The 20,640-nt window shown below is 44.0% G+C and overlaps 1 protein-coding gene across 2 annotated transcripts in view; it reads left to right on the top strand.

The window, feature by feature from the left end:
* The window catches only part of KLHL7 (kelch like family member 7), a 119,954-nt gene that overhangs the window by 48,347 nt on the left and 50,967 nt on the right, over positions 1 to 20,640 (top strand). For both annotated transcript variants that reach the window (XM_029589075.1, XM_029589076.1), the window contains exon 8: positions 15,595 to 15,835. In XM_029589075.1, coding sequence (XP_029444935.1) covers positions 15,595 to 15,835 — 241 coding nt within the window. The remainder of the gene's footprint in view (positions 1 to 15,594; positions 15,836 to 20,640) is intronic.

Raw genomic sequence — 20,640 nt, forward strand, 5'->3', positions numbered from 1 at the left:
TGGAAGAATATCATATCCGCTTACCTCTCGAGGGTTTGCCGAGAGACAGACTGTCATGGTGGCTTCAGACTTCCAATCTCACTCGGAGAGTGGACCTCGAAATTCCCAATTGGATGATGGCTACTACCGTTGCCAGAGTCTCTAGATGGGGAGTAGTTTGTCAGTCCCATTCAGTTCAGGGATCCTGGTCCACAAGACAGTCTGCATGGTCTATCAACCATCTAGAGAACAGGGTGATTCGCTTGACCTTGAAGGAGTTTCTGCCGTTACTACAGAATCGTCCGGTTCGAGTTCTGTCGGACAACTCGACAACAGTAGCATATATAAATCAGCAGGGTGGAACCAAAAGCAAGGCAGAGGTAGGTGCTCTGGGCGGAACGACGTCTAGAGAGATTAGCGGCCCATTGCTCCTACCATGTTACAGAGGCCGGCCAATGGCACAGATAGCCTGTCACATGGAAAGGGCAAAGGGCCTTCGGTGCCAATTTGATTACTGGCAGCCGATGACCCGAGAGCAGGAGATCGCTCCTGGGACCCCCACTGGACCACCAGTGAATTTTGGCAAGTTTTTTTTTTGGGGGGGGGGGTTGCAATGAATTAAATTTGGAGGGGTGGGGGGGGTTCTTCAACCCCCCGTCTAAGTGTGATTATCATCTGTTGCATGCCTTGGATGTCAAGTACTTGAGTTACTTAGTCTTTCAGGAAGTGTGATTAGCTGTTTGTGCCCCATGGTGAAGATAAACAAGATGAACTGGCAATGTGTGTAACTATAGCCTGTTGGGTGAAAGAAGTCATCACGGCCGCCTGTGTGGATGCAAAGCTCCCTTTTCCTAGTTGGGACAGGGCACCTTCCACTAGGGTTGTGGGCAGAGCTTCAGTTGTTGTCGCCTGTCAATTTACCGAGCAGTGAAGTGGGCCTCCTTACACAATTTCTCCAAGCATTATTGCTTGAACGTTAGGGCTCAGCAGGACGTGTCTTTTGCGTGTGCGATGTTGACGGCACTGCAGGCAGCCTCCTTCCCTCTTCAGGAGTAGCTTTGGTATATCCCATTGGTGTGGATTGGCCTGCCTTCCTTAGAGGAAGGAGAAATTACTATTTACCTGATAATTTCATTTCCTCTATGGAAGGCAGGCAGGCCAATCTACAACCCATCCTGGGCTGCCTGCTTGCTTTTAGTTTGTCCTTGTTTTATACGGATGATGAAGAGTGTTATTTTTGTTAATTCATTTGAAGGACTGGTAAATGACATAACCAGCTCCTAAGATTAGTTGATGATTTTTTTTTTTTGTTGAGCTCCGTGTTTCCCAGTTGGTTGGAAGCATGAGTGGTTGACTGTTTATAGTCATGTTCAAGTATAATCAGTTTGTCCACAGTTTGACTTTTCTAGAGATACTGGTGGTCTGATGTCTGGGCAGGGCCATGTGTCAGTGACATCAGCGAGTCAGCTTTACTCAGTCTCCATCTGCTGCTATGGATTGGCCTGCCTTCTTAGAGGAAAGGAAATTATCAGGTAAGTAGTAATTTCTCCTTTTGTTTTATTCTTCATTCCTTTTCTAATCATTCCTAACTCTCTGCTTTTTTTTGACCGCTGCCATGCACTGAGCTGAGGATTTCAGTGTATTGTTAAGAACATAAGAAATTGCCATGCTGGGTCAGACCAAGGGTCCATCAAGCCCAGCATCCTGTTTCCAACAGAGGCCAAAACCAGGCCACAAGAACCTGACAATTACCCAAACACTAAGAAGAACCCATGCTACTGATGCAATTAATAGCAGTAGCTATTCCCTAAGTATAATTGATTAATAGCCATTAATGGACTTCTCCAAGAACTTATCCAAACCTTTTTTGAAGCCAGCTACACTAACTGCACTAACCACATCCTCTGGCAACAGATTCCAGAGCTTTATTATGCGTTGAATGAAAAAGAATTTTTCTCCGATTAGTCTTAAATGTGTTACTTGCTAACTTCATGGAATGCCCCCTAGTCCTTCTATTATTCGAAAGTGTAAATAACCGAGTCACATCTACTCCTTCAAGACCTCTCATGATCTTAAAGACCTCTATCATATCCCCCTGCAGCCGTCTCTTCTCCAAGCTGAACAGTCCTAACCTCTTCAGCCTTTCCTCATAGGGGAGCTGTTCCATCCCCTTTATCATTTTGGTTGCCCTTCTCTGTACCTTCTCCATCGCAACTATATCTTTTTTGAGATGCGGCGACCAGAATTGTACACAGTATTCAAGGTGCAGTCTCACCATGGAGCGATACAGAGGCATTATGACATTTTCCATTCTATTAACCATTCCCTTCCTAATAATTCCTAACATTCTATTTGCTTTTTTGACTGCTGCAGCACACTGAGCTGACTATTTTAAAGTATTATCCACTATGATGCCTAGATCTTTTTCCTGGGTGGTAGCTCCTAATATGGAATCTAACATTGTGTAACTACAGCAAGGGTTATTTTTCCCTATATGCAACACCTTGCACTTGTCAACATTAAATTTCATCTGCCATTTGGATGCCCAATCTTCCAGTCTTGCAAGGTCCTCCTGTAATGTATCACAGTCTGCTTGTGATTTAACTACTCTGAATAATTTTGTATCATCCGCAAATTTGATAACCTCACTCGTCGTATTCCTTTCCAGATCATTTATATATATATTGAAAAGCACCGGTCCAAGTCCAGATCCCTGAGGTACTCCACTGTTTACCCTTTTCCACTGAGAAAATTGACCATTTAATCCTACTCTCTGTTTCCTGTCTTTTAACCAGTTTGTAATCCACGAAAGGACATCTCCTCCTATCCCATGACTTTTTAGTTTTCGTAGAAGCCTCTCATGAGGGACTTGTCAAACGCCTTCTGAAAATCCAAATACACTACATCTACTGGTTCACCTTTTGTTCAAGAACTACAAGGTCCTTTATCTGGTCAATGACTCCTAGTCCCAGCTTTGTGTAACAATAGTTTGGATTATCTTTCCCTATGTAAATCACTTTGCACATAAGGAAAAATAAATGTTTTGCAAACTTCAAGCAGATTGTGAGCTGTGGATATGGTCCCATCTGGCAGTCTAAGGAGTTTGCACATCATATAAAACCTATAGAGAAAGATGTAAATGATTTATAATTTGGAGCAAGTTCATTTTGTGGCATGTCTATAGAGTATGACTTCCTGCTTAGTCGTAACCAGCCATAGTACTATGAGCCTTCATTCACAGCTGTCCAAGGATCTTCCACATTTAACTTTCCCCCTTTCATGTAGCCCAGTGGTGAGCCAGGGAGCCCCAGACTACAGTTCCTCTGAACCCAGTATGCACACACTGAGTCAGCCCACTAACAGCCACCATTGCATGGTGACTGAGAATCCCTCCCATCTGGGGGGGGGGGGGGGGGCAAGACTTCAGCCTCTGCAGCATTCCCAGCCCCAACTAGCCTGGGGAGCAAGTGCTGGACTTATGGTGAAACCCTCTTCTCTCATATGGCATCACCCAGCATTGCCACTGGGCTGTCCTATCTTTATTCTTGAGTGGACAGCAAACAGGAGGATGCTTGCAAGCCTGGTGGGCTAGATTCTATTTCTTCCAGCAAGAGCTGTCCCTGCAATATAGTAACAAAAGCAGCAAAAGACTGAATGGTCTGTCCAAGTTTCTTATGGTAGGAACTGCCGCTCTGTGCAGGTTACCCCCATGTTTCTGTTAAGGGTAGTAATTTTAACCATCAAAACCAAGCAACTGTCAAATCTATTTAAAAAAAAAAATTTTATTACTAGCAATTTATTTTACAGTGAGCAGCCTTCTTGATAATTCATACAATGCTGCTTGAACGTGCTTTGCTTTTGAACTTGACTGGAGAAGCAGTCCTGCAACTTTTCCCTAATGTCTGCATATCAGTACCCTAGGCCATAAAAGCCTGGGCCCAGCATTGACTGTTGTCTGAATCCAGTTCCCATTTTTCTCCTCCTGCTGTTGAAGCAGAGCGCAATGCTGCAGTTGCATCAAAATCATGTACACTAATTGGTTAAGGGTAGTAATTCCATGCCTTCTGTGGGAAGTAGGCTAATCCCATAATACCATCTTTAACATCACCCATACAAGAGAGACACACCAAGAATCCATTACGCTCCCTCCTTCCCTTTTCCTCCCCTCTGCTCCTTTATGCCCCCCCCCCCGACATATAATCTTGTACATAATAACATATGTTCTTTCCCAGTTTCCCATAATAACATATGTTCTTTCCCAGTTTCCCAGAGCTAGCAATGTCCTCTCAGTTTCCAACTTGTGCTAGCAAAGTCTCCAATTTGAGCTAGCATAGCTAGCAAAGTTTCTATTCTGCTCTTGATGCATCCCTGCTCAAATGTTTAAGTTCAATCACTGATTATTAGCCAATTAGTTCGAGGTCACATTAACCTCTGTTTTCTCCTTTTACCGTTATATGTAACCTTTCTTTGTTCTTTTTTGACCGTTCTATGTAACAAGTTGTTCTATTGTGAACCGGGGTGAAGGCTTATTGCTAAACCTCGGTATATAAAAAACCTCAAATAAATAAATAAAAATACTGTTTTTGTCTTCACTACCTCTTCTGGAAGGGCACGCCAGGCATCCACCACCAGTACATGTCTGTTGGCTCTCATTTCTTTACTCCTACTCCCCCTCTCCCCCAATGGATGGACCTGAGTGTGTGCCATGCACACCTTTCTACTGCAGCTGAAAGTTGGACAAAGATGTTACTGAGCAATTAAGATTGTTGCTGGATTTCTCTGCTCTGTCTCGTGTGTATCATTCAGCGGAGGGCATTGAAATGCCACAAATCCCCATTCACAATGGAAAGTCTACTGAACATTTAAGAGTCCAGGCATGCAAAGAAACAGATCTGAAGATGTACTTATAATACATAAACAGAAGCCAAACTTAGTATCAAATTTTGAGCCTCTGCTAATGTAAGCCACAATCTTTTTTTTGTTTGTTTTTTTTCACCTTTCCTTTATTCAAAATGCAACAATTTCCTTGTTTACATGTCCCAGGTTTCAACATAAACAAAAGCCCAGTTACTTCAGAGGAATTTTCTCAATAGAGGCTTTAATTCCAAGCAGACACACACAAGTTCAGTTTACTGTACTCGCCCAGGGCTGGGCCAAGATCAGAATCTCCAGGTGCTCTGTTCCTTCACATGCATACAACTTCAATAACAAAACTGCCCAGAACAAAGTGGCATTGCCCAACAACTCCCCCCGCTCCCCCCCCCTCCTTTTTGTAAACCCAGAAGACCAATCCAATTTTTCAGTGGTGGGGTTGCTGGTCTTAGTCTCAGACTGCCATCCCGCCTGCCTTACTTGACCTTAAACTTGCGGCTACCCAATAAACTTAAATGCAAAGCACCGGCCTCATCCTAGCAGACCACCATTTCAAGGATAGCCAGAGTGTTTTTATTGTTGTATCTAGAGCCACTGTCCATATCTGCCTTCAGCCCTTGAGAATTAGAAGAAACCTGATGGGATGGAACGGGGTGGGAGGGAGAGAGGGCTTCCACAGGGCCTGTGATTACATTCTGGCTCATCATCCCGTACTTAGCACATCCTTCCTGCCGGCACTGTTCCAGAGAGCAGCACCCACACCTCTGTGGAAGGACAGAAGTAGATGCAGGGTCAACAACGGCTGTGATTTTTAATAAAAGAATACCATTTTGCAGGTTTGGGAGTGATGATCTACATCCACTCCTTATGCAAGGCTATCATTTTGCCCAGTGCATAGTGGTCATGTTCAGATTTAAAACTGGGATGGTCCACAGCAGATCACTGCTTTTATTTCAGATAGTTCCACTTAAAGCTGTGTATTGGGCAAGAGATGGGAGGAGAAAGTAACACAACCTATATACTGGTGTGTTTTTGTTCTTTTTTTGGGGGGGGGGGTTCCAATTTTGGATTGGCTTATACATCTGTTTAAATTTAGGGCCCAATTCACGAATATTCTTCTCTCATTCTGCATCTGTGGGAATAAATGCTTAGTGAATGAGACCTTTTAATGTGTGACATAACAAGGTAATGATGCCCCATGTGTACCTGTGTTCTGTTGCAGACGTAATATTCAGATACTATATAAAGCCTCCTGCCATTTTCCCAATGGTAAAGATAGTAATAAGAGAGAAGCTGGGATCACCACATTTTGTTTTAATGGGATGTGGCAGCAGGGGCAGGTTGTTCTAGTTTAGTTTATATTTCGATTCCTCCTTCCCCAAATTCTCCATACCTCCTCATCTAGCCAGACCAGTCCAGCCGCATGAGTTACCCTCCACAGCCAGCAGATGGAGATGGGAAAACCAAGGGTTTGATAAAATCACCCTTATTAAGGTCCCAAGCCTGCCAGTATTCGGTCTCCAAATAGTAGGCAAAGTATCCTGTGCTGTGCCCCCCTCCCCTCATTCTGGGGACATTCTCGCGCCAAAAAAGGCTGGTTTTTACTCAAGTATGGAGGGCAGCTTCAGTGGTAGTCCTCCAGATGTTGTGGACTGTGCAGGAGGCCAATTAGGAGTCTCTTCTCTGTGAGACAGCTAAGAGGGATTTGGCATAAGGCCATGGCTACACCAGGTGAGTGCAGGAAACACCCTGCTGTGCGATGCATGTGGAGCATGTCAAGCTTTATCAGGATAAGGTTTGCATTGCAACTTGTGCGTGCAGAACAGGGAGCAGGAGCCTTGGAGGGAGACCTTCTAGGTTTTGGAGGATTCCATGCTATAAGGGCTGTCATAGCTACATGTTTCTGCTTTCAGGATTTGTATTGCGGATAGGCAGGTGGCCATTTTGAAACAGCAATGTGGCTGCTCCTTAAAGCTAGAGCCTTGAACTTGTTCTTGTGTTTTTCAGGTGCAGGATAAGGGCCCTCCACATCTGCAACCTCTGCGTCAGTGAGAGCAGCTGAGGCTTACTCTCCTGTTCAGAATCTGGTTGCTATGCAGTCCTGATTAGCACTGTCTTCTGAATTTTTGAAATACCTGCATCAGGCATTTTGTTTGGAGTAGAGCTCAGCTCTTGGAGGTACTTCTTCGCTGGTTGTGGCACTAGCATATGAAGGCCAGAAAGGAGGAAGAAGAGGATGTGGAGGAGGATAGATTCTCCAGATCAGATTTATCTCTCCAGGATATGAAGGCTCCTAAGAGAAGTGATGAAATAGAAGAGGAAATTTACTCCAGCTGAGGACAGCAAGTCCTTGTTAGTACAACTTTGTGCTTAAAGAAGTGCTTCCGTTCCTGGTTACTCAGGCTGTGAAAGTCTCTTGAATATTGTGGAGGAGAAGAGCAAAGAGGATGTAAATCCATCCAAGGATCCCATCGTGGTGCATGTAAGGAAGCCATCTAGGGCTTATCTGCAGTCAAAGGAACTGATTTCTGTGGAATGGGATTCTTCAGAGGTGAATTTTAAGGGTGGTAGACCTTCAGCTAAGCTTTATTCTCTGAAGCTTGAGAGAGAGAGAAGTTGAGGGCTCTGAATGTGGATGCGCTAGTTTGCATGGTCACTAGATAGACTACTGTCCCAGTCAAGGGAGAAGCCTCTCTCAAGGATGAGCAGGATGGGAAGATTGAATCGGTGCTCAAACAAGTATTTGAGGTGGCTGACATGGCTCTTCAGACAGCTGTGTGTAGTGGAATTGTGGTGAGAGCTGGTCTGTTTTATCGCAGTATATCCTGGAAAGTTCCTTGAAGGGTATGGAATTTGTCTTAGATGAGGCAACCCAGATAGAGCCAGGAGCAGCATTCTTGGCAGATGCCGCCTATGACTTAGTGCAAGTTAGAGCCAGAACTATGGCTTCCATTGTTGCAGCTTGACGTTTTTGTTGTGGCTGCAGAATTTATTTAAAATATTTATAATCAGTCTATAACAATAGGATCAAGCTAGGCAGAGTACAGGATAATATCAAATCATAATTAAGACAAAACAGTTTGAAACAGAATCCACTGACCAATTGTGATATTTTTAAGTCTCAGCTGGCCAAGTTTCTCTTTTAAAGGCAAGCTCTTGTTTGGGGAAGATCTAAAAAGTTTGTATAAACCTTGGAGGGTTCTAATGTTTCTAGATTGCTGGACGATAAGCCCAAAGGGGCTGCAAAGTTTGCGCAAGCTATGAGTCATTTTCTGGTGGCCAGCATATTTTGGCCTTATGGTAATTTTCATTCCTTTCGGAACAACGAGAAGTGGAAGCAGAGAGGAGTCCTACTTCCACACGTTGCTGGAATTCCCGATAAAGGTGTATGGGCCCAGTCTTCGGATCTCATAGGTCGTCAGCTGTCAGCCTTTTACCGGAGATGGGCCCAGATAACATCAGATCAGTGGGCTCTGGAGGTGGTCGGGGGCGGGTATGCCCTGGAATTTTCCCATCCTATTTCAGATGCTTTTATGGTGTTCTCTTGTTCCACTCAGGAGGAGGAAGTGGTTAAAGTACCTTTCATCCTATTTTGGATCTAAAGCAGGCCAACAAAGCTCTGAAAGTGACTCATTTCAAAATGGAAACTTTGAAGTATGTCATGGTAGCGGTACAATGGTATTAGTGCCTTATGTCCTTGGTTCTGACAAAAGCATACCTCCATATACCAATAAGGGAAAAGGATCAGAAGTATCTGTTTGCCATATTGGGAAGTCACTTTCAGTTTCGGGCTCTTTCTTTTGGCCTGGCTATTGCTCCAGTGGTAGCGCCGGCTCTCAGTCTAAGGCATTTTGATGCATCTGAATCTGTATGATTGGATGATCAAAGTGAAGTCTGCTCAGGAGAGTGGGATGGCAATGATCAAAGTTGTACACTTCTTGCAGGATCTCGGCTGGGTTGTCACGTTTACAAAGAGCAAGTTGGTCTCTTCTCAGATTCTGAGTATCTGGGAGCCTTGTTTGACATACAGGCTGGATGAGTGCAGCTAACTAGAAGATTCCAAAAGCTGTAGGAGCAGATGAGATTCTTTGAGGTTTGAGTCCCACTGCCAGAAGCTATCTTCAGGTATTGGGGTTCATGGTGGTGACATTGGACTTGGTTCCTTGGGCCAAAGGCTAATATGAGGTCTTTACAGATAGCATTGCTATCTTGATGGTCCCCTCCATCTCCAGTTTTTTCCAGGAGGCTCCTGTTACAAGGGCAGGTGAGGAAGAATTTTGGAATAGTGGCTGGTGTCCAAAGAGCTTGGAAATGAAATTGATCTTGACTTACCATCATGTATTGTAGTGACAATCTATGCCAGTCTCCTTGGTTGGGGAACACATTGTCAAAGTTGGAATACTGAGGACGCTTGGACTCTAAAGTCAAGGTAGTTCATCAATCGTTTAGAGACAAGGACTATAAGGAAAGCTCTGTTGCATTTTGCTCCCCTGCTTCAAGAGCAAGTGGTCAGGATTCTATTCAACAACTCTATGGTGGTGGCTTATGTGAATAGTTTATGGAGGCACCAGAAGTCCTCAAGATGCACTCAGAAGTGGATTTATTGATAATCTGGGTGGAAAGTCATGTAAGAGTGATCTCCGCGAGACACAGAGCAGGAGTGGAAACGTTCAAGCAGATTTTCTCAGCCAGAAATCTTTGGATCCAGGAGAGTGGGTCTTGTTAGAAGTGTTTTTTTCCTTATTAGTGGGCAGATGGAAAATGTCCATGATTGATTTGATGGCTTCCTGCATGATCACCAAGGTGAGCAAATCCTTCAGTTGAAGGAGCAGGGAGCATCAGAACTAGATGCCCCAATTCAGGAGTGGCTGTTTAAAGGGTTTTCTACTAGGCAGGATTTTTCAGAAGATCTCAGAGCACCCTTGCTATGTGGACCTAATGAGGATGCTGGATTACGAGCCTATGGTGTTGCTGCAGTTTGTGTGGTTACTGCACCAAGGGCCTGTGTTTCACAAAGATCTTCTTGGTTTTGTCTTGCAGCCTGGCCCTTGATAGGGCTTGTTTAGTTAAGAGAGATTATTCTCAAGGAGTTATGAATACTTCTATGGGCCAAAAAGTCATCTACTTCCCTGGTGTATGGAAGTTATTTGAAATCTGGTATATAGTTGGGGATCTATTGACCAGCACAGCCCTGTTCCTATCTTGGCATTCCTACAGGAGGGCTTAGCTCTGAACTCACTGAAGGTGCAGTTGGTATCTATTGTTCATTAGACATCCAAATGGCAAGCCTGAGAATCTAGCTTTCTTTGTGGTAAGCATATTCGGCCACCAGTAAGAGATATATTTCCAACTTGGAACTTGAATCTGATTTTGGTATTCTTTACTGGTCAACTATTTGAACCCATAAAGTCTTCAGTTGAACATCTTACTGTAAAGGCGGTGTTCTTGGTGGCATTTGTTCAGCTAGACAGACTTCTGAAATTCAAGCTTTGTTTTGCAGAGAGCCCTTTCTGACCTTTTTCAGATGAAGTGGTGTACCTTCGCACAGTGGCTTTTCTTCCCAAGGTGGTTTCAGTATTATGTATGTCAAACTTGTAATCTGCACTAAACAGAACAATTTTGGAAGCGGCAGAATATAACATTTTAAAATAAATAAATAAAAATTTCATCTGAATCAGGTGGGTTTATCTGCCGGCTTTTCAGACAGTTTGCGGGGACAAGAGTGGTTTGTTAAATATTTTGAATGTGAAGAGAATTTTGCTCAGGTACTTGAAGGTGACTAATGATTTCAGGAAGTTAGATCTATTCTTTTCAGTGGTACCAACCAGGGTGAAGTGGCTTCCAAGCATTAGCCAGATGGATTAAGGAGATGATAGGCGCTTACATAGACAAGGGTTTGGTCATCCTAAAAAGCTCATGCAACTAGAGTGCATGAGCAGCTGAGTAGAGCTCATGTTGGCATCTCCTAGTTGACATTTGCAGGGTAGCAGTTTGGTCATCGCATTTTGTTTTTTAAAGCATTATCTGGATGTCCATAGGAATATAAATTGTCATACTGGGTCAGATCGAGGGGTCTATCAAGCCCAGCATCCTGTTTCCAACCATGGCCAATCCAGGATACAAGTACCTGGCAAAAACCCAAACAGTAAATAAATCCCATGCTGCTATTGCCAATAATAAGCAGTGGCATTTCTCTAAGTCAGTTACATTAATAGCAGTTTATGGACTTCTACTCCAGGAACTTGTCTAAACCTTTTTTTTAAACCCTGCTATGCTAACTACTTTAACCATATCCTCTGACAATGAATTCTAGAGCTTAATTGTGAGTTGATTGAAAGAATTTTCTTCAATTTGTTTTTAAATGTGCTATTTTTCAACTTCATTATTCCTGGAGGAATTCTACGCACAAAAACTTAAAATTCTGCAAACTTTATATTGGTCAAAATAACACAATGTACATGACAGTCTATAAGTAATTATATTTTAAATTAATACAGAAAAAAGTTATTACTTAAAGAAACAGAATTTCTCTAGAAATTCATTGTAAGAGTGTCCCTTCCACTCGCTCTCCCTACTCTCCTGGCCACTTAGTCCTCTCAGGCCCCAACTCCTCCACCTGCCAGTATGTCTCCCCTCCACCTCTAGGCTCAACCCCTTCCACTCTATTGCCAGTTCCAGAATTTGACTCATACAGGCTCCCTCACTCTCTCACACACACATCTCCTCATACAGGGCCCTCTCTCTTGCATACACACCCTCACAAGCTCCCTTTCTCTCTCACACATACATCCTCAAACAGGCTACCTATGTCTCTCTCATGCACACCTTCACACAGGCTCTGTCTCGCACATACACAATCCCTTCACACAGGCTAGCACCCTCACATATACACGAACTCCCAGTCTGTTGCACACATACACACTCCTTCACAATCTCCTCATATAGGCTCCCTCTCTCTGAAACCCACACCCCTTTCCTCTCTCTCTCTCTTTCTCTCTCTCTCTCTCTCTCTCACACACACACATTCTCACTGGGGCCGTTATCTTCGCCGCGAGCGGAGCAAATTCCATTCGCAATACACGGGGCCTTCCGTTTTTGGCGTGACTGGGCCTTCATCTTCACCGTGACCGGAGCGTGTCCCGTGGCACATGTGGGCCTTCATCTTCATGTGCTCCGTTCGCAGCATGCCAGGGTGTCCTCTGCTATTTTCTGCGCAGAATTGCCAAATTCTGTGCTCTGCTGTAGCGCAGAATTCCCCCAGGACTACTTCATGCAGTGCCCCTTAGTCTGAAAGAGTAAACAACTGATTTGTATTTACCCATTCTAGTCCTCTCATGATTGTATAGATCTCTATCATATTCCCCCTTGGCTGTCTTTTCTCCAAGCTGAGCAGCCCTAACCTCTTTAGTCTTTCCTCATAGGAGAGCCATTCCATCCTTTATCATGTTGGTCACCTTTCTCCATACCTCTTCCAGTGCAACTTTTGTGAGATGTGACCAGAATTGTACACAGTACTTGAGGTGCGGTCTTGCCATGGCGCAGTACATAGGCATTGACATTTGCTGTTTTTGTTCACCATTCCTTTCTTCATAATTCCTAACAATTTTTTGCTTTTTTTATCCATTGCAACACACTGAGTCAATGATTTCAATGTATTGTCCACTCTGAAACCCAGATCTTTTTCCTGAGTGGTAACTCCTAATATTAAACCTAACATCAAATAACTATATGGGTTACTTTTTCCACTTTGCACTTGTCCACATAAAATTTCATCTGTCGTTTGGCTTCCTAGTCTTCAGTCTCACATGGTCCTCCTGCAATTTATCACAATCCGCTTGTGATTTAACAACTCTAAATGTAGTCATCTGAAAATTTGATAACCTCATTTGTCATTCCCCTTTCCAGATATTTATAAATATATTAAAAAGCACCGGTCCAAGTACAGATTCCTGAGGCACCCCACTGTTTACCTTTCTCCTAGTCTCTGTTTCCAATCTTTCTAGCCAGTTTGCAATTCACAAAAGGACATTGCCTCTTATCACATGTTTTTGTTTTGTTTTTTTTTAATTTTCTTAGGAGTCTCTCATGGGGAACTTGGGATTTTCAGACGGCGTTTAACAAATGCACTAAATCTACTGGCTCGCCTTTATCCACATGTTTATTAACCCCTTCAAAAAAAAGGCTTGATTGTGCCGAGTAGAGTTGGCAGTAGCTTGGGTACATCCCATGCGTGTGGACTGATGTAGCTGGATGATGAGGAAGAAGAAGAAATCTTATTCTTACTTGATTTCCTCTCATTGAGTATATCCAGACCAGTCCAGAATCCTCCCTGGCTGCCAGTGTGTGTTCTGCAGTTTCTGAAGTAATTTCATGAATCGTACAGAGTAAAGATGTTGATCAGTGTTGGTGCTGATTGAGGCATGGTTTTTCCTTAGGTGTATGAGCGGTTCTGCTTTCTTCATTAAAGTCACTATCCTTTTTGGGATGTTATTTCATGTTGGTTCTTCCTTGGAGTCTGTTTTGTGGCAGTGAAGTTTTTTGTCTAATTTCTTTCTTAGCTCGTTATATAAAATATTTGCAGACTGAGCACAGCATGGGATCCTATAAGGGGTAATGTCAGCAAACCTGAGGTTCTTTGTCTCTATCTGCTGACTGGGGAGCATAGCCCATGTATCTGGACTCAAATTTTTTTTTTTTTTTTAATCTGGTAATAATACATTTTTCTCTCTTTATCAAGAGAATATCTTTTTTTTTATGCTAGTTCTCACTGCTGTTTTCTAGGAAATTTTTGTATTTCTGGTTATGGAGTCAGGTTTTGTGATGTCTGGCCTACCTAAGAGCACAGACTGAGAGCTGCAGCCATAAGAAGACAGGCAGAGCCCCAGAGCAAAGAAAATGCAGAAGAATTAAAGCTAGTAGAGCAATGTACAGGTCGGGATCCCAGGCTGAAATGTGCCAATTATAAATCTTTAGTTCTCCATCCTGGGCTAGAAGATTTTGTTCCCCTCCTAGAGGATTGTGGAGGGGACTTTATTCAGGATCTGATAAAATCTGCCAGCCTGGTGAATGCAGTTAGCAGTGCTGTTGCTGTGAGTCGCAAGGGCCAACGTCATGCTCTCTGTTATGTATTTTTGCCATTTCCGGGTGGCTTTCATCATGGCCCTGTTGGGTGGGTGAGAGCTGAGTGAAGCTGAACGTGATAGTGCTTCCATTCTGGCCAGCTAGTGGTGATGCTTCCAGGCACCTGGCAGATGCGGAGCTGCTCCGTCTTCTCTTGCTGTAGTCTAAAATTGAAACTACGGTAGGAACCAAACTAACTGCATATTGGGGCAGATTTTTAAAAAGTCCGCCCGCCCGTACTTTTGTTCGCGCAACCGGCGCAAACAAGAGTACGCCGGATTTTAATAGATACGCGCGTAGCCTTTAAAATCCGGGGTTGGCGCGCGCAAGGCTGCGCAAAATCGGCAGCCTTCGCGCGCCGAGCCGCGCAGCCTGCCTCGGAGGGAACTTTTTTTCCACCCCCTACCTTTGTTTGAAAAGTTACGCCTGCCTGAGGCAGCTGTAACTCGTGCGTACCGGCCAGGGAGCAGTTTTGGAGGCCTCGGCCACGCCCCTGGGCCGGAACCACACCCGCGGCCCCGGGATTTACGCGCGTCCTGGGGCTTGCGCGCGCCGCCGAGCCTATTCAACATAGGCTTGGTGCGCACAGGGGGAGCTTGGGGCAGGTTTTCGGGGGGTACGCGCGTATCTTACACGCGAACCCCTTTGAAAATCTGCCCCATTCTGTGTGGGCCTCCTACGGTAGTTACAAAACTGCAACTTACAGGGGAAAGAACAGAATGTGTATATAGTATTTTATTCCATGAAGTGGAACTTGTTGTTTAATGTGCATTTTTAATATTATTTGGTACATTTTAATACCAAAACAAAAACGCCCATTAGGATTGCTATGTCAGTCTGTCCATCCGTGGCTCTGATCAAATGATGTGGCTGAAATTTAGTTCTGGAAAACTGACAATAGGAGGCTAAAAATCATACTTTGGGTACTGCAAAAATGCACCGGTGAAGAATTTCCCTATAAGCATGCTATGAAGCACGCTTTAAGGTACGCTATCTGTGTACAGATTACCAAGCTGGGATGGTTGGGATTTTTATTTTTGTGTGTGTGTGTGTTTTTTGTAAAGTACATTCCTCTAGTGGTAAGTCGGACCATCTTAGTTTGTATCAGAAGATGGCCAGCTAATGTCGACTGCTATGTGAACTTAATGTTTCATCTCTAAATGTTTTAATACCAGCTACTCTGTAACTATATTTAAAAAGTAATAGAGAGATTGTCAAGAATTAAATCCTTGGATAGCACAATGATCAGTTAATTTCCCCTGCTCCTCTCTCCCAGTATGCTTGGTGATGCTGTATACTGAATTAAGAGAGGAGGGGAAGGTCAAGCAGTTCAGGGATGCGATTAACTGAACACCATCCTGGTACATTTTACAAGACTGAAGTCTCAGCTGAATGACTCTGGGGAATCTGTCCAAGCAGTTGTCATATTGTTTCCTTGCAATTAACTTTGAACTTTGTATGTAGATTTGAAGACTATTTTCTTGTTTCTGTATTTTTTTTTTTTTTCCCCCAAGTCCAGTGCTGAGGGGAAAAAAAACAGTTCAAATCTCTCTATCTGTAAGCTAACTTAAAGTTTAGGCCTGCAGTCCCACTGCTGAAAGTCTTCTGTTCGGTCTCCCGCAGGATTACAGCTGGACTGACATCAGGTGCCCCTTTGAAAAGCGACGGGACGCAGCTTGTGTCTTCTGGGACAATGTGGTCTACATACTGGGCGGGTCTCAGCTCTTCCCAATAAAGCGAATGGATTGCTACAACGTCGTGAAAGACAGCTGGTATTCCAAACTGGGACCGCCAACTCCGCGAGACAGTCTCGCTGCCTGTGCTGCTGAGGGCAAAATTTATACATCTGGGGGCTCAGAAGTGGGTATGTTCTTTCATATTCTCAGCTTGGCGTGCCTGTTATGCTAAAATCTCATGCGCACCAGTGCTCCTATTTCACTTGCTATGAATGCACAGGATGGTGGCGTATACTTGCTAGGTTCTCCGTAGAAGGGCTCTGTGCAGTGCCGTGCTTCAAACAGACTACAGAGCTTGCAACGTTTCAGTTTTTATGTGCAATAAATCAAGAATAATGTAGCGTCGTGATCCCATTTATATATAGTCGTAAAATGCTGACCAGCATGCTCTGTAGTAGATTAAGCACAAGTAAATCAGCATGTGATACTTAGAGTGGTCTTTACGGGTGGCATTATAATCACCTCAGCACAATTCCATTACGGCAGTTAGCGGACATAAGAATTCCATTAATGGCTGAACTGAAACAGGGGCCCATAGCTCAGGAGCTGTCTTTTTATCTTATTTGTGTCATTTATTGGTGCTGCAGCAGTAGTGTTTCAAAAGCTGTCCACCTTTCGCTGAAAGAAAATGTTTTAAAGCCATGTGTGTAAAACGGTTTCCTGCAAGGAAAGGCAATCAGCTGTCTGGCACTTTTTTCTCTGTTTATATGTAAGGACACTTTTAACTGACTGTAGAACTGGGGTTGCTTTTCCAGTTTCCTTGCTGGATGGGTATCCTGTGTGGTGGTTTGTTTAATTTAAAAAAAAAAAAAAAAATAGTACTAGCAAATATGTACAGGTTTCTTTTTTTATGCTTTGGATGCAGTCTCATTTGCATTTTTGGCCAATTAAACTGGTAAAAAACTAGGCAGCAAGCTGTAATCTGGAGCTGCTTGGTAGGCTAAAGCTCTGAGCGCAGCTGGTCGTCTTACTGTTGTATAGCAGTTTGACTAGAAGTATGCTTTTTTTTTTTTTATACTAACTATAACTGTATAACTGTACCTGCTAGAGAGACTTTTTTTTTTTTTTTTTTTTGCTAGCTTGATTCTGAGTGAGTGGAGATATTTTACGTGTGGGTAACATTTTGCGTTTTAGCTTCAAAATTGTAGAATGGACTTCCTATTATTTACATAACATGAAGAATTGTGACTTTTCAATATACTTTGAAGCCTGTTTTTATGAAACTTTTTTGCTTAATTTTGACATGTCTCTTGGTATACTACATTTGATTTCTTTTTTTTTTAATGTGTAGATGTAAATTTTTTTTTTAAAATATTTTTATATTTCTTTTTTTTATGGTTTTATTTGTATTTTAATTCTTGTATTTGTTTGAACTAGAATAAATAGAGGTCATACAGTCTCTTTCTGCCATCATATCTAGTCTGCCCATCCCCACCAGTTGCTCATCTCTATAATCCTATATGCACCTCCAAAGATCTCCTGTGCTTGTCCTATGCTTTCTTGAATTCTGATACTATTCTTGTGTCCACCACTTCCACTGGGAGGCTGTTCCATGCATTCACCACACTTTTTCTGTAAAGAAATTTCTTTAGATTACTCCTGAGTTTGTCCTTCACCCTCATCCCATGATCCCATTATTCCAGAGCCTCCTTTCTTTTGAAAGAAGCCTGCATCCTGTGCATTGACACCTTGGATATATTTAAATATCTCTTTATCTTTTAATTAAATTTATGATTCGCCTAAAAAAACCTAGGCAATGTATAGCATAAAACATACATAAAATAATAATTATACATTATATACATGTGTCAGCAAATATATTTGAACATGGACAGACAGTGGCCAAATTAGGCGATGCTTACAATAGTGCCAAGGCTTAACAAAAAGCCTGCTTAAACAGCCATGTTTTTCATAGGGATTTGAAAGTTTAAGTAATGACTGCAATTTTGTCCTTAATACTTTCACTGATGGGCAACCACTGTAAATCCATCAGGACGGGAGTGATATGATCCTGTCTTTTGGTTCCAGGAATGAGTCGCGCGGCTGCATCGAGCAGCAGTTGTAAGGGTTTTAGAGTTACTGCAGGTAGACCTAGAAGAACAGAGTTACAATAATCTACTGTGGGAAGAATCAAAGTTTGAACCGTGGTTCGAAAATCAGCTTTTTCCAAAAGATGTTTAAGACCACACAAGCTTGTTAGTTTGAAGAAACCAGACTTTATGATATTTTTAACATAAAGGCGGAAAGCTAGCAAAGGTTCATTTAGCGCACGCCAAGGTTGCGTATTGAAGTGTTTTAATGAAAATGAGGTATTTTCAATGGAAATTGAAGATAGCAAAATCTTGGAATGGATACTTTGAATCTAAACACATTGGGGCGGATTTTCAGAGCCCTGCTCGCCGGGAAGCCTATTTTACATAGGCCTCCCAGCGCGCGCAGAGCCCCGGGACTCGCGTAAGTCCCGGGGTTCTCCGAGGGGGGCGTGTCGGGGGGCGGGCCCGGTCGTCGCGGCGTTTTGGGGGCGTGTCAGCAGCGTTTTGGGGGCGGGTACGGGGGCGTGGCTATGGCACGGGATGGTCCGGGGGCGTGGCCGCGCCCTCCGTACACGCCCCCAGGTCGCGGCCCGGCGCGCAGGAGGCCCGCTCGCGCGCGGGGATTTACGCCTCCCTCTGGGAGGCGTAAATCCCCCGACAAAGGTAAGGGGGGGTTTTAGACAGGGCCGGGTGGGTGGTTTAGGTAGGGGAAGGTGAGGGGAGGGCAAAGGAAAGTTCCCTCCGAGGCCGCTCCGATTTCGGAGCGGCCTTGGAGGGAACGGGGTAGGCTGCGCGGCTCGGCGCGCGCCGGCTATACAAAATCAATAGCCTTGCGCGCGTGCCGATCCAGGTTTTTAGCAGATACGCGCGACTCCGCGCGTATCTACTAAAATCCAGCGTACTTTTGTTTGCGCCTGGAGCGCAAACAAAAGTAGGCTATTCGCGCGCCTTTTAAAATCCGCCCCATTGTGTTTTAGAGATGTTCAAAGATAATTTATTAAGAACATAAGAAATTGCCATGCTGGGTCAAACCAAGGGTCCTTCAAGCCCAGCATCCTGTTTCCAACAGTGGCCAATCCAGGCTATAAGTACCTGGCAAGTACCCAAACACTAAAAAGATCCCATGCTATTGATGCAATTAATAGCAGTGGCTATTCCCTAAGTAAACTTGATTAATGGACTTCTCCTCCAAGAACTTATCCAAACCTTTTTTGAACCCAGCTACACTAACCGCACTAACCACATCCAGCATGGATGAAAAACATCCATGCTGGACCAGTCCAAACAAGAGGGTTAGGTCTCCCTGCCAGCGGAGGGAGGAAAGCTCACGCTCCCTATAAAGGTCTGGTGCTGCTGTCAGCTTATCCGTATTTATCAGTTTCCAGCTCTGATGCAGACATATGGCCTGCTGCAGCAGTTAGGTATAGGCTGCTCCCAGGGAGGTGTTGGGCCCAGGTTCCCGATGGAGCACAGACCAAGTCTTGGGGCAGTTCAAACAACAATCCTGTTGGAATGTATTCTCCCTTTCCCCTGTGGGAACTAACTCAGTCTGATTTCTTTCATCAGTGGGTCACGCACTGGTTGATTTTGTTCCCTTGGTGGATCTGGCAGCAAAAGCTACTGATGAGAAAAAGGCTTGTAGACTCTCTTTTCCCCCCTGGCCTGCCTCCCAGTCTTCTAAGGTGCTGTGCCAGATTTGGACTCGTTAAAGGGTCTGAAGTGATCACTCTCCCTCCTTTTTGCTTGTTTCTAATATGGCTGTAAAATGAGGGAGGTGTGGCAACACAGTAAGTCGTGGCAGCTCACATCTCAGCCGGTGCATTCTGCTTGGCTTGTGAGTAGGCAGGTGAGTGGGTGCGATCCACAGAGGTTTGGCACCCTGCAAAAAGGAGGAGCTCTTGCCTGTATGGTGGAGGGCAGTACATTGGGAGCATGGCCTGGTTGGCATCCCCGTGTTCGTGGGATCAGCAGACATTTTATTGTTGCTTTGTGCCAAAAATAGGTCAAACATGCCAAGCTCTTTACCGTCCTCTTTGTAGCCCCCTCTTTACAGGGAGGTTCTATGGGGGCTACATATTTCCCTCAGGCATGGCAGAGCCTCTGTAGCTCGGTGTCTCTATCGAATTATTTCAGAAGATAATCTTACAGGTATGTTGGAGGTCATTTCTCCTGCCCTCTCTGATAGCTGAGTGATAGAGTGAATGGCCTGTAGAAATAGCTGTCTTCCCGTCTACACAACTGAAGCTGTCCGGAAGGACTTTTAAGGCCAAGTCAGGCTCGTGATTCTGAGGATTGCTGTAGCCTGTTCTTCTTCTTTTTTTTTTTTTTTTTTAAAGTCCTAGATTGGTCCTGCTTGTGCAGTGCCATTTGGATTCCTCCTCGAACTCTTTCTAGCCCTTATCCATGTCCCTACACAATGGGACTTTTATCCTTGGCAACGCTTGAGGTGCTAGAGCGCTCCACTAGCTAGTACAGTGTTAAGTTTTTTTTTATCGAGATAATTTATTTTAAATGTAGAATTTGTTTTGTCTTGTTTAAATTTTGACTATTACTGAAGTCACACTAATCAATTTGAATTGGATTTGTGGGATACAAAAAGATGCAAATTCCTTATCTTGTTATACCAGCATGGATGCATGGGTTAGTTCCCCCCTACCAGCAGGTGGAGACAGAGGGCACAGCGTTGTCTATGATGACATGGGTACATATAGTGGTGCAGCCCATGCCAGGGAGGATGCAGCATTTGGGTTCTCAAGGCAGCCCTAACTTCTTCCTTTCCAGTTTAAATAGGCTTGAGTGCTTTCCACTCTTGTGGACTGCTGTATCAGGATAAGGAAGGAGAAATGTATTCTTAACTGGTCATGTCCTTTCCTTGAATCTTGCTACACAGGTCCAGAACC

This window comes from Rhinatrema bivittatum, chromosome 2 (assembly GCF_901001135.1).
Source record: "Rhinatrema bivittatum chromosome 2, aRhiBiv1.1, whole genome shotgun sequence".
In the NCBI taxonomy this organism is placed as follows: Eukaryota; Metazoa; Chordata; class Amphibia; order Gymnophiona; family Rhinatrematidae; genus Rhinatrema; species Rhinatrema bivittatum.